Source organism: Erinaceus europaeus, chromosome 11 (assembly GCF_950295315.1).
Source record: "Erinaceus europaeus chromosome 11, mEriEur2.1, whole genome shotgun sequence".
Taxonomy (NCBI): Eukaryota; Metazoa; Chordata; class Mammalia; order Eulipotyphla; family Erinaceidae; genus Erinaceus; species Erinaceus europaeus.
In genome coordinates this window covers 88,885,478-88,898,716 of record NC_080172.1, presented here as the reverse complement: position 1 = coordinate 88,898,716, position 13,239 = coordinate 88,885,478, and the positions used below count along the sequence as shown (strand labels likewise).

Below are 13,239 nucleotides of genomic sequence, written 5' to 3'. Positions count from 1 at the left end.
TTTGGAAAACTTTGAGACATACAATTGATTTTCCCCCTCTCATATTAATCAACTACTGATTTATATGTCTACATTTTGCTAGGAATGTACATAAACACCATTCCCACCACCAAAAGACTGTGACCCATCCCTCCCACCCCCCACTGGCCCAGGAAGCTGCATGTCTACCCCTCACCACTGGGTTTTTACTTTGGTGCCCTACTTACAATTTGGTCAGGTCCTGCTTTTAGTTTCCCTTTCATATCTTCTTACTCAACTTCTGTTATGAGTGGGATCATCCCATACTCATCTTTATCTACCTAGATATACACCAATTTCTGTGAGAGAGAGCTTATGTTCACACGTATCTATAAACTACTGCAAAATATATACCTGAAAGCAGAAGTTCACTAGAGTTTGCAGTGAGTACCTCCCTAACACTTCCTCTCCACTATTCCAAGCTTGGGATCCATGATTGCTCAACAAATTGTTTGGCTTCGTATGTTAGTTAACTCTCTTTTCAATCACCAGGTTCCAGATGCCACCAGGATGCTGGTCAGGCTTCCCTGAATTGAAGACCCCACCAATGTGTCCTGGAGCTCAGCTTCCCCAGAGACACACCTTACTAGGGAAAGAGAGAGGCAGACTGGGAGTATGGACCGACCAGTCAACACCCATGTTCAGCTGGGAAGCAATTACAGAAGCCAGACCTTCTACCTTCTGCAACCCTCAATGACCCTGGGTCCATGCTCCCAGAGGGCTAGAGAATGGGAAAGCTATCATGGGACGGGGTGGGTTATGGAGATTGGGTGGTGGGAATTGTGTGGAGTTGTACCCCTCCTACCTTATGTTTTTGTTCATTAATCCTTTCTTAAATAAAAAATTAAAAAAAAAATTATAGTCTATTTCTTTATTGGATAGACAGCCAGAAATATTTAACACTAGCAGGTTAATCTATTGAACATAGTCTTAATGCCTGTTATAAATGCTTGTATTACTTTTTTATCTTTTAAAATTATTGTATTTATTTTAATGAGAGGGAGATACCAGTGTACTGCTCAGCTTTGGAATATGGTGGTGCTGAGAATTGAGCCTAGGGCTTCAGAGCCTCAGGTATGAAAGTCTTTTGCATAATCCTTATGCTGTTTTCCAAGGCCCTTATGCTATCTTCCAAGTGATAAATGATCACTTTCATAGTGAAACAGATTTGTAAGCAGTAGTGAATTTAATTAGCAAAACTCCTAAAGGAGGATAATTCCAAGTTTACTAGCTGTGTCTTTTATTGAGATTATTTCAGTATTTAATTAGGTCCAGGATTTTTTTTTAAAGATTTTATTTATTGATTCATGAGAAATGATAAGAGAGAAAGAAGGAACATATGCTGCCCGGGATTGAATTTAGGACTTCATGCTTGAGATTCCAATGCCTATCCACTGTGCCACCTCCCGGACCACGGTCCAGGATTTTTTTGTTATAAACATCTTTTCCTATAAGTGTATTTTGACAAACTGTCTCTCGTTATCTGTATTACTATCTTAAATTATGTTGACACACAAAGAAGAGGTTTAGCACACAGAACCTGTATGCTAAAGGTCCCAGGTTGAGTCTCCTACACTGCCTCATGCCAGAGTTGAGTGGTGCTATGGACTTTCACTTTCTAGAAAATAAATAATTATATTTTTAAAAGACTCAATCGGGGTCTGTTCTAGGCTTAAGGTCGCATAAATTCAAGATTTTCTTAAGATTATCTACATATCTTATGGGTTTTTCTCATATTCACACATCTTAATTTGATGAAGTGTAAAATACTGTAGGTTGGCTAGAAGGGTGAAATTATGAATATTTGGACCACAAATTTCAAAAATAAAGAAAATAAAGGAGGTGCATTTCAAACTCCTCTTCAAATCTTTCCACCCTCAAACCTTTGTCAAGTAGTAAAGAAGGTAAGAAACTTTAATGCCAAAAAAAAATTTTTTTGGAAGAGAAAAATGATACATAATTTCTAGAGAACACACATAATATTTATTGAGCAGGATCAAGAAGCAGAGTTGAGGTATGCAAATTGAGTGAGATAAAACAGTAAAGTACGACACAAGTAATCCATGAGTTTACTAACCAGCACTTAGTAGTCAATATGAATTATCTAGTAATATAACAGGCCCACTGTGTAAAATAAACAAGTTACTCAGAAAGTGAAGACTCAGGAATATCAGGTTTTTTCTCTGGAGCTCTCATAATCTATGTGATAATGAGAATTATTTTTGTAATTGGGGAAAATATTAAGGATGCCTGTTTCAGCAGACTTAAGGTTGAATTGGACTTTTGATTAGCTCTACTGGAAAAATGGATAGTGTTTCAGTGTATGCCTATCATTTCTCAATCTCAAGATCCTATGTATTGATCGTGATTCTTAGAGATCTATGATATGCTCTTCAATCAGACCTCTATAACCCAGGGACTTCTTTCCTTCATCAAAAGATAAAACTGTTGTCACTCAAATGAGAAATCAGAGGTATGTGTATATGTGTACATATATATATTTTTTCTAATTAGAACATGTTCTAATGCAATGAAAAAGTGAATTTTGATTTGTAGGTAGGAACTGAAATATTTGTGTTCAATTGTCAAGAATTAGCTACATAATAACAGGGGAATCCTTCATATGTGTACAAATCTTTCCTAGCATGTAAAAAGAAAAAAAAAAATCTACCCTCCCAAATACTCATATATATGTTGTCTTAGCCCACTGTCAATTATTTACTTTTCAATTTATTCCATGAAATACACGATCTGGAGATTGAAACAATTTTATTGATTTGTATCCTAAGTGCTTATCAGGGGATGCATTGGATCGACCTTCTCGTGGTGCATCCCGTGAGTACCCATTCATTGGGGAAACTGAAGATCCTTCCTAGCCGACTGAATCCACATGGATCCCAGTCACTTTCAAAGCCAGCAACAAGCAGCTCTACCTGACGCTGTTGACTGGCTACGGAAGAAGGGCAAACGCTAGAAGAAGAAGTGCTTATCATCATTGTTACACTGGATATCAAAACCAAACCAAAACAAACAAAAAATCCAACTCCACTGATCCCATGAATTAATACAAATATTTGGAAATTTTCAGTGCTAAATAAACATTGGCTGTATAAGAGAAAGCAAGTCGAACTCCACAATATTTTTTCTCATCAGGGCTGATAGTTCTTTCCCATGACCCAAATATACGTAATCATTTAGTACCACTGCATACAGTGAATGGATGGTGCTTAGATACTGGCAGATATCACACTTTCATTCTTTTGGCAGTGTTTCACTTCAAAGTCCTTGGGCTTTGATCTTGTGGTATCCGGTGTCATACATTGCTCATCATGTACTGCTATGCTGATACTGTTAAGTACCTGAAAAAATAAAAATAGAAATAATGAATATTTTTTCTGTGACACATTTTTATATGTGTTGAACTACTCAAAGCTTATATATTACAATAGCTAGTTGTTATTTATCAGGTAGTATGTGCTTACTTTCATTAACTCATATGATTCTCACTTTTTTTTTTTTGGAATGGAGCAGGTACATGTTATTCTGTTTACATTTAAGCAATAAAAAAACCCAGTTATTGGATAGGGGTAGATAGCATAATGGTTATGCAAACATACTCTCATGCTGAGGCTCCAAAGTCCCAAGTTCAATTTCCTGCACCACCATAAGCCAGAGCTCAACAGTGCTCTGGTAAAAAAAAAAAAAAAATATATATATATATATATATATATATATATATATATATATATATATATATCATGTCACAGAATAGTAAAGCCTAGGTTCAGCACAGCTTGTCTTGATTTAGAAACTAAGTTTTTTTTCTTTAGGTGGTACTTGGGTAGAAACTATAGGCCTCAGGCATACATAATACTGATGAACTGTATTCCCAGTCCATTTTTTATTTTAGAGAAAAAATAGGTTGAGGAGCGATGGATACAGAGAGGAAGAAACACCAAAACACCACTCCATCATTCGTAGTGTTCATATATGGTGCAGAGGTTAAGCTCAGGGCCTCTTGCATGCAAGGCAAGTAATTTTACAGCTAGGACATGCTGTCTCTGGACCAACTGCTTTAGTACTTATATTTTTAGTTAATTTTCTATTTTGGGCAACAGTAATAATGTTTACCTTTCCTAATTATTAAATATTTTTATAACTACAAGTTTTAACTAGTGTTTCTTTTATGCTCTTTTATACTGGTACTGAAAACTCAGTAATATAAAATATATATGGATATATATATATATATATATTTGTGGTGGGGCAGGGGTAGAATGGGGGAAGACTGCCCATACTGCAAAGACTAATATAGCAAGTTAAATACAAAAATAGAATTCTGCTAAAAATCATACAACAAACTGTACATAAATGTTTAGCTTAAAATAAAGTTGACCTTGATATAAGAAGCTCTTTCATACTTCTAGCTTAAACCAGGCCTATCTTGTAGTGACTGTACCCTTCACATGAACTGTTAACTATTCTATACATCAACATAAAAATGGTGACAATTATATTTATTGTTTGCTTCTCAAGGAACTTATAGAACCAGAGATTTTGTACATGTATGTTACTCTTAAATTTTAGCAAATTAATTTGTATATACTTTGCTATGAGATGAGTAAAAAAGTAGAAAACTTATTACAAGACTGTCACAGTGTTTTAGAAGACCAGTTTTCTACTAGCATACCAAAAAAAAAAAAAAAATATATATATATATATATATATATATATGGATAAATACATAGCTAACTTAGCCTAAAGTTATAACAATATTCTGAAGTGGTTGTAATATTTAAGAATGACAATATTAAATAGGTAATTTTTAATACTTAAGACAGTACAGAAAACTTCTTACTGTATAAAAATAGACTAATTCAAATGTTTTATTTGACTAGGAAAAGGAGGGAAACATGGTAAAACAAATTTGGGAACATGACTCATACTTCATTACAAATGATTTCCCTCAATTCACAACTTTCACATTTGGCTGAGCTACAAAAAGAAAAAAAAAAATCATTAAAAAAAGTAACTCACTTGATTTACGTAGGCTAAGTCACATGATCTCTCGAGGCGGGTCTTTTCATTGAAAATAAGTACACTATTTCTCTCAGATAGTAAAATATTTTCCTTAATTTAGTGAACTTTAATAATTGATCCATGGCTACAAATAAGGCCTTTGGTCAGGCTCAGAAACCTTTATGAGTTTGTTTCAAATGAATTGCACAAATCATTACTGTGGAACATACTTGAAATATTTTTTCTGGTTAAGTAGTAAAGACAAATAATAATACCTATACTATCAGGGTGTTTTTTTATTTTAAACTTTTTATTTGGTTGGTTTTTTTAAATTTCTTTATTGGGAAATTAATGTTTTACATTCAACAGTAAATGCAATAGCTTGTACATGCATAACATTTAGTTTTTTTTCTTTTAAATATTTCTTAAGTATATCATCTTTTACTTTATGGAATACTGTACTCATCCATCAACTTTAGCACCTTATGTCAAGTAGTAAGAGCAATGAGAACAGTTTAGCTGCTTTCTCATTTTCCTTCCCCTCATAAGCAGTAATAAAACTTTTTTAAAAATTATGAGGTAGGTAGGCAGTAGCCTAGAGGTACCTCAGAAAGAAGGAAATTCACAGAGTGAAGAAATATGGCTCTGGAGGAATGCTAAAGTCATTTTGGAAATGTATTAAACCTAAACTTACTAACTGAACCTTTTTCAGACTTGGATTAGGTGTGAGGTGTCAAGGATGTACATGGAACTTCACAAACTGACATTTTCTTTCACATATTTCTTTCTTTCGGTGAAACCCAACAGAAATTCAAGTGCTTGGTAACACATGCTTTTGTAGCATAAAAGTCTATTTACTAATAAAACACGCTGTTTCTTCTTTGGAGGAGGGTGGATAATCACTTTTAAAACAAGTTATCACTAGGAGAATCTCAGAGGATGAAGTCATCCTCCTTGGCCACGAGCCATGGGAAAAATGGAAGATTGAACATAGTGGCCCCTCCTAGCACATGGCATCCATCTCCCTTTCTCTTTTGACCCCCCCCCCCCCATCCCCAACTAAGTTTTTATCAGTGGACCAAAGGGCGCCTAGCAGCCTGGGGGGAAGTAGCTAGGAGAAAAAGCATCGCTCACTCCTCCATGGCAAAGTCTTTGGTCTTCTCCTCCTGATCGCCCACTTTGTAGCGCAGCTGGATGCGCAGGTGACGGTGGTCGACCTGAGAGGGCAGCAGCGTGATCTCTCCAGAAATGTCAGTATCTTGTTCCACATGCACAGGCTCGTTCAGGTAGAGGAGAGCCTGCTTCCAGTGCGTGACCGGGTGAAAAGGCGAGGTGGACAGCACCAGGGGTTTTTCAGAGTCCCCTCCGGGAAAAGTCACCTGGAACCAGATGGCAAAGCCATGCATGGGCGCGGAGCCATAGCAGCTGAAGCGGAAGCGCCCCCCGACCCCAGCCTCCAGCTCCTGCTCCAGGCCAGCGCGGGCCAGATCGAGCTGAGCAAAACGCTGCGGCCGGGCCAGTATGTCTTCTCCGGATAAGCTCTCCACTACGATTTCCGAGCGACCCATGAGGCAGCGAGTGGCGAAACCTTCCAGGCAGCTCATGTCCACACCGTAGTTCTGCTTCACCTGACTCCAGAAGCCCAGGCGCAGCTCCAGCATCTGGTCGCTGATAGGCGCCACGAAGAGATCGGCTGAAGCGGGCAGGAGGAGACCGCCCTCCTTCAGCCACTTGGTCCGCGCCTGCAGCACAGAACTCAGCATTGACTCGTGCAGGAGTCCGTAGCCCATCCATTCACTCACGATGACGTCCACCTGCTCCGGTAACTCCACAGTCTCCACCGGCCCGTGCAGGACTTGCACCCGGTCCTCCAGCCCATTGAGTCGCACCACCTCCCGGGCCTGTTGCCAGATGGCGCTGGCCTCCACCGCGTAAACGCGCCGGGCCCCTGCCTGGGCACAAAAGATGCTAAGAATGCCGGTGCCCGCGCCCACGTCCAGCACTGTCTTGCCCCGCAGCGCGGACCAGTTCCGCAGAATTGCCAGGCGGTAGGCATCTGTGCGGACGCGATCCGCGATCATCTCCTCGTGAACCGACACGTCCGAGTAGCACTCATAATATTGCTGATCCCGCTCCTTTTTAGTTTTCCGGGATCGCGGGAGCACAGTCTCCTGCTCTCCGCCATTTTCCTCTTGGGCCCCCTCCCCTCCTTCACCGTCGACCCCCGGCTCCAGCTTTCTTTTCTTGGGCTGCGACATCTTGGCCACTCGGACCGGCGTTGCGCGGCTTCGCGGGGACTTCTGGGACTTGTAGTGCGCACCCTTTTCTCACTTCCTGTGCAGTCGCGAGATCTGGGGACAGACAGGAATACCTCTCTGATTTCTGTGCCACTCGTGTTTTCCTTTGATGACTTTGAACCCCTTCCTCACTCACCGGGCCCCCTTGTATATAATTCTTTAAATCCCGCCCTCCTGCCTCTTTCCCTAAACTTATCTAACTTTTATTTCCCTGAAGTGGATGCCTGGCTAGCGTGGGGACGTACTCTCTGGGTTGGAGAGAACGCTACCTGAGCCAGCCTGGGCTGCTACTCACTCAGTGACTCCACGGAGATGTCTCTTGAACCGAGCTCCTGCTGCGAGGAAATGCAGTATCTTTATTGATCAGTGAGCCATGGCTTTTATAGGTCAGGCAGGGAGTGGCAAGTAGGAAACGGAAATGGGTGGAGAAAGGCAAAGGGGAGCTGGGAAGGTAGGAACTTGCTTAGCAACTGTTGCTAGGTTTTAAGTGATAGGATTAATACTACCCTGCAGGCAGGGAGGGTCTTGAGGGTAGAAAGTAGATAGATCAAAGGAATGGAATGAGTGGGGGTCTTTCAGGCAAAGCGATGATGATATAAATAGGCCATAGTATCAGGAATGCAGGGGGAGCTGCATTAATGTTTTAAGGAATGCCAGGCTCCTGGAGGCAGAAAAATGCAGGGTGCTTTGTGAGGTTCCTCACAATTTCCTGAAGGTCTCCCCCTTTCTTTTAATCTAATGGCCATAGTATCAGGAATGCAGGGTGTTTTGTGAGGCAGGGAGTCTGATACGGGGCACACCTTTGGGGTTACTCCTGTCCTTTGCTCAACCTCCCGGTAGAGAGAGAGACTGACAGGTGCACTCCTCAGGTGAAGCCCTGCCAGGCTCTACCACATCCTCACAATTTCCTGACAAGTGAACATGCCATCAAAGATTGAAAAGCCCAATTTTTGTGTGTCTGATCCTTTGCACACCTCACCCTGACAGTTGAAACTCAAAATGTAAACACCAGGAGTGGAGACACAGTTTGAATTACATGTTTTTCTTTTATATTTTTTTTCGTGAAATTAGGGTGCAAAGAAAATAAAACTTGGAACAGAGTAAAAACCCAACAGTATGGAATCCTGTTTCTGATTCTAATGAAATCATATATTATGTGAATACGATCAGAGCAAGTTAAATAGCCATTCTCCTTGCTTTCAATTACCTGCTCATCAACCAGGAACAAAAGAATTGCATTCTGAGAATTGTGGTCTCTATTCTGGGATAGAAATTACTTGTCCAGTTCTTTTTGGTAATTTTGGTTCACACAAAAGCTAAATCTCATGAGGGTTCAGATTAAAGAGCAGGTGAAAAGCAACAAGGTGTGAGAACCTTTGCTAGGTACATTCTGACAGCCCATTATTTTTCACAGAAGTTAGTGAATCATTTATCTCTAGTGAATATTTTCCCTCTGCAACTCAGTTTTTCCAATATGTCTCCCTGTTGGGCAAGACTGATACACCCATCTGCCTCTTCTTCCTTTCAGTCATATGTCAGCTGTTAACATCTTCCCTTCTCTGTTGTTCATAATGGAAATAAGAACTAATTGCCAATATCTACATGAATGTGCTCTTAGAAAGTAAGGTGAAAATGACATGTTCTCTTAGATTGAGACATTCTAAGTAATAGAAAACTGATTTTTATTTTCTTGGCTAACCAATGGATCTGCATTCTTTATCTAGGGGGACAGTTACTTTATCCAAATCTTTATTAATCTATCATTTAAAAGAATAGGCTTATGCACTTGATATCAATGGAGCTTCTAACTCAAGGCTCTCAATCTGGATACTCATAAGAATCCTATCAGAGGTTTTCATATGTCCCTATGCCTATGTCCCACCTCACACTAATTCAGTAAGAGCCACTTGAATGAGTCTTGGATTTCAATTTTAAAAGCTCCCCAATGAATTAGTGCCCATTGGAATAAAAATTATTTTTGCTTATTAAGATAATCTTACTTAATTTTCTCCATTGGGCTAATTATCTTCTTTTTGTTTTCCGGTGGCCTATAGACAACTTATTAAGACTCAAAATTCTCAAATCTCAGGCCAGAATAGGACATGGGATTAGAATTGTAAATGTGACCACTTCAACATATTTCTAGATTGTTACTTAGAATTTCTTCAGATTCTTTCCATTCTCAAAATTTCCTTCCTCTTGTAACTTTTTTTTTCTCTATCCATTTTTTTAATTCCATTACTTGTAGATTCAAGAAAATTCTGAAGGCCAGTCTAGCCATTGTGTGTGATATAGAGCTTTGAATAGTTTGTACTACTACTGGGAATTTCAATAACCAGGTTGATAGGAGACTGCCATTCTTCTTCTAGCATTTGCCCTTCTTCCATAGCCAGTCAACAGCATCAGGTTGAGCCTGATGTAAAGTTTCGAGACCTCCTTTGAATCTGGAGAGGTGGCAGTCGTTGACTATGTGGGTCATAGTCTGTCTGTAGCTGCAGGGGCAGTTCGGGTCGTCTCTGGCTCCTCAGCAATGGAACATGGCGGCGTACCGGCCATGGCCTGTTCGATAGCGATTGAGGAGGGCCCAATCATAACGTGCTAGGTCAAAGCCGGGTTGACACTTGCAGGGGTCTGTGATGAGGTGTTTGTTCTTTACCTCAGCTGACTGCCAACTCTGTTTCCAAGAGACTGGAACAGAGAAATTCAGTGTAGGCATAAGGGACCAGATTGGGTGATGAGACGTCAAGCGTTGGACAGGGTGGGCGAAGATATCCGCATATATTGGCAGGTCTGGTCGAGCGTAGACATGGGAAATGAACTTAGATGATGCCGCACCCCGACGAATATCTGGCGGGGTGATGTTGCTAAGAACTGGCAGCCATGGAACCGGGGTGGAACGGATGGTTCCAGAAATTATCCTCATGGAGGAATATAATTTGGAATCGACCAAATGGACATGGGGGCTACAGAACCATACTGGGGCACAGTATTCTGCAGTGGAATAGCATAATGCCAGAGATGATGATCGTAGTGTGGAAGCACTCGTGCCCCATGAGGAGCTGGCCAGTCTTGCAATGATGTTATTCCTTGCGCCTACCTTTGCTGCAGTTTTTATGAGATGTTCATGAAATCCCCCCAACATTTCTTCTGCACTATTCCAACCTTTAGGTCCATGATTGTTCAACAATTTGTTTGGATTTGTATGTTAACTCTCTTTTCAGCCAACAGGTTCCAGGTGCTAGCATGATACCGACCAAACTTCCCTGGACAGAGGACCCCACCAATGTGTCCTGGAGCCCACTACCCCAGAGCCCCACCCTACTTGGGAAAGAGAGAGCCAGGCTGGGAGTTTGGATCTCCCAGTCAATGCCCATGTTCAGCAGGGAAGCTATTATAGAAGGCAGACCTTCCACATTCTGCATCCCACAATGACCTTGGGTCCATACTCCCAGAGGGATAAAGAGTAGGAAAGCTATCAGGACAGTGGATGGGATATGGAGATCTGATGGTCGGAACTGTGTGGAGTTGTACCCCTCTTATCCTTTGGTTATGTCAATGTCTCTCTTTTTTATAAATATATGAAAGAAATTTAAAAAACTAAAACAATATACAAATTTCAACGGAGGGGATGGGCTATGTAACTCTAGTGGTTGGAATTGTTTGCAAGTATACCCAATCTTGTGTATCATTAGTAAATCACTAATAAAAGTTTTATGAAATTCAATTTTTGCCATGTGAAAATAATCTTTGGGTGGTCCTGAGGGTGGTTAAGGCACTAGACTCTCAAGCATGAGGTCCTGAGTTCAATCCCCATCAGTACATGTCTGGAGCGATGTTTGGTTCTTTCCCTCTCTCCTCTTATCTTTCTCATTAATAAATAAAGACATTTTTTTCTGTAATAAAAATTTATTCTTTCACAAAAACATATAGCATACAAACAGTATAAACAGAGGCAAGGGGGGTGGGGCGTGCTGGTCCTGGGCCTTGGGCACTGGGTTACCGGCTCTGCTCGATGTAGGTAGAGATATGGATCTCCTCGGGCAGCTCTGCCACGTTCACCTCGAAGCGCTCCTGCACATCGTTGAGGATCTTGGTGTTGCCCTCATTGGACACGAACGTGATGGCCAGGCCCTTGGTGCCAAAGCGGCCAGCACGGGCCACACGGTGGAGGTAGGTGTCTGAGTCCTCGGGCATGTGGTAGTTGAAGACCATGTTGACCCGCTCGATGTCCATGCCGCGGCTGAACAGGTTGGTGGCCACGAGGATCTGCCTCTGGAAGTCCTTGAACTGCTGGTAGTGGGACAGGCGCTCCTCCTGTGGATGGCGGTGGATGGCGATGGTCGGGAAGTTTTGCTCCACCAGCAGCTGGGCCAGCGCCATGCAGCGCTGCACCGACTTCAGGAAGATCACCACCTGGTTAAACTCCAGCACGTCCAGGAGGTCGAAGAGCTTGCGGTTCTTCTCGTTGTCCTTGAGCTTCACGTAGTACTGCTGCAGCCCGTGCAGCATCAGTTTGGTCTCGTCGTCCACGAACACCTCCATGGGGTCCTGCATGAACTTGCGGCACACGGGCCGGATGTCCTTGCTGAGCGTGGCGCTGAACATCATGCACTGCTTCTCGTGCGGCGTCACAAGGAAGATCTCCTGCACGTCCCGACGCATGAGTAGCTGCTCCAGCATCTTGTCGCACTCATCCAGCACAAAGTGCTTCACGTGCTTCAGGTTGAGGCTGCGGTTGCGCACGAGCGCCAGGATGTGGCCCGGGGTGCCCACCACCACGTGCGGGCACTGGCGGCGCAGCACCTCCTCGTCCTTCTTGATGGACAGGCCCCCGAAGAACACGGACACCTTGACGCCGGACATGTACTTGGAGAAGCGTTCATACTCCTTGCTGATCTGGAAGGCCAGCTCCCGCGTGTGACACATCACCAGCACCATCACCTGGCTGGTGCCCGGCTCAATCTGTTGTAGCGTGCCTAGCACGAACACGGCGGTCTTGCCCATGCCAGATTTGGCCTGGCACAGCACATCCATGCCCAGGATGGCCTGCGGGATGCACTCGTGCTGGACCTCCGAAGAGTGCTCAAAGCCACAGTCCACGATGGCTCGCAGCAGCTCAGGCTTGAGCAGGAAGTCGCGGAAGCCCGAGCTGTGGATGGACACGTAGGAGCCTTTCATGTCCTTTTTCCGGGCGTCTGAGGTGCTCTGGGGGGCACTTGCGGCTCCTCGTCATCCTCGTAGTCCAGTAGCTCTCTCTTCATGTCCAGCTCCGCCATGGCGCGATCTGGAACAGAGAACAGCTGCGGACACCGAGCTGGTGATGCGGGTGGGCTGGGCCTTCACACTGTGACCGTGGGCAGTGTCAGGACTCCTCCCATTCGCCTCCTCGTAGTGTTGTAAGAGACGCCAAATGCCTGAAAACATTTTTTAAAATATTAAAATAATAAAAATATGCTTTAGTAAACTGTTGACAACTGAGTAATTATATATACAAATCATCACATTCCGAATCAATATTAAACTTTATGGAGCGGCAATATTGAACTCTAAAATCTGTATATCTGAAAATAAAGACATAAATTCACTTCAATCCAGGGAGTATCTGCCAGTAGGCTTCTGGTTTCCTGGGCTCTGTTTCACTCACAAATACAGAGTTTTTTTTTTTTAAATAAAAAATAAAGAAGCCCCACAATCCTATGGACATCTAATCTTTGACAAAGGGGCCAGACTATTAAATGGGGAAAGCAGAGTCTCTTCAATAAATGGTGTTGGAAACAATGTGTTGAACATGCAGAAGATTGAAACTGAACCACTGTATTTCACCAAATACAAAAGTAAATTCCAAGTGGATCAAGGACTTGGATGTTAGACCAGAAACTATCGGATACTTAGAGAAAAATACTGG

The 13,239-nt window shown here is 42.3% G+C and overlaps 1 protein-coding gene and 1 pseudogene across 5 annotated transcripts; both read right to left on the bottom strand.

Moving 5' to 3' along the window:
- LOC103118110 (ATP-dependent RNA helicase DDX39A-like) overlaps positions 1 to 12,610 on the bottom strand; it is a 110,603-nt pseudogene extending 97,993 nt beyond the window's left edge.
- On the bottom strand, positions 1,979 to 7,750 carry PRMT6 (protein arginine methyltransferase 6). Of its 5 annotated transcripts, XM_016190487.2 has the most exons (3): positions 7,630 to 7,694; positions 6,172 to 7,388; positions 1,979 to 3,377 (listed from the first exon to the last, which is right to left on the bottom strand). In XM_016190487.2, exons 2-3 carry the CDS (start codon positions 7,293 to 7,295, stop codon positions 3,356 to 3,358), a joined length of 1,146 nt encoding a protein of 381 aa, XP_016045973.1. In that variant the 5' UTR covers positions 7,296 to 7,388; positions 7,630 to 7,694; the 3' UTR covers positions 1,979 to 3,355. The 5 variants fall into 5 exon arrangements, 2 of the variants coding, with proteins under 2 accessions (XP_016045973.1, XP_007528349.1); XR_009552622.1 differs by lacking the exon at positions 6,172 to 7,388 and having other exon boundaries at positions 7,630 to 7,750; XR_009552624.1 differs by lacking the exon at positions 6,172 to 7,388 and having other exon boundaries at positions 7,604 to 7,731.
- Positions 12,611 to 13,239: the final 629 nt, after the last annotated feature.

Bases quoted from the DNA above. Each gene is read 5' to 3' on its own strand.
- PRMT6 (XM_016190487.2), bottom strand. From the start codon at position 7,295: ATGTCGCAGCCCAAGAAAAGAAAGCTGGAGCCGGGGGTCGACGGTGAA. The intron at 3,378-6,171 runs GTGAGCGATGCT...TTATTTTTTCAG, and splicing joins AAAGACTTTGCCATGGAGGA to GTACTTAACAGTATCAGCAT.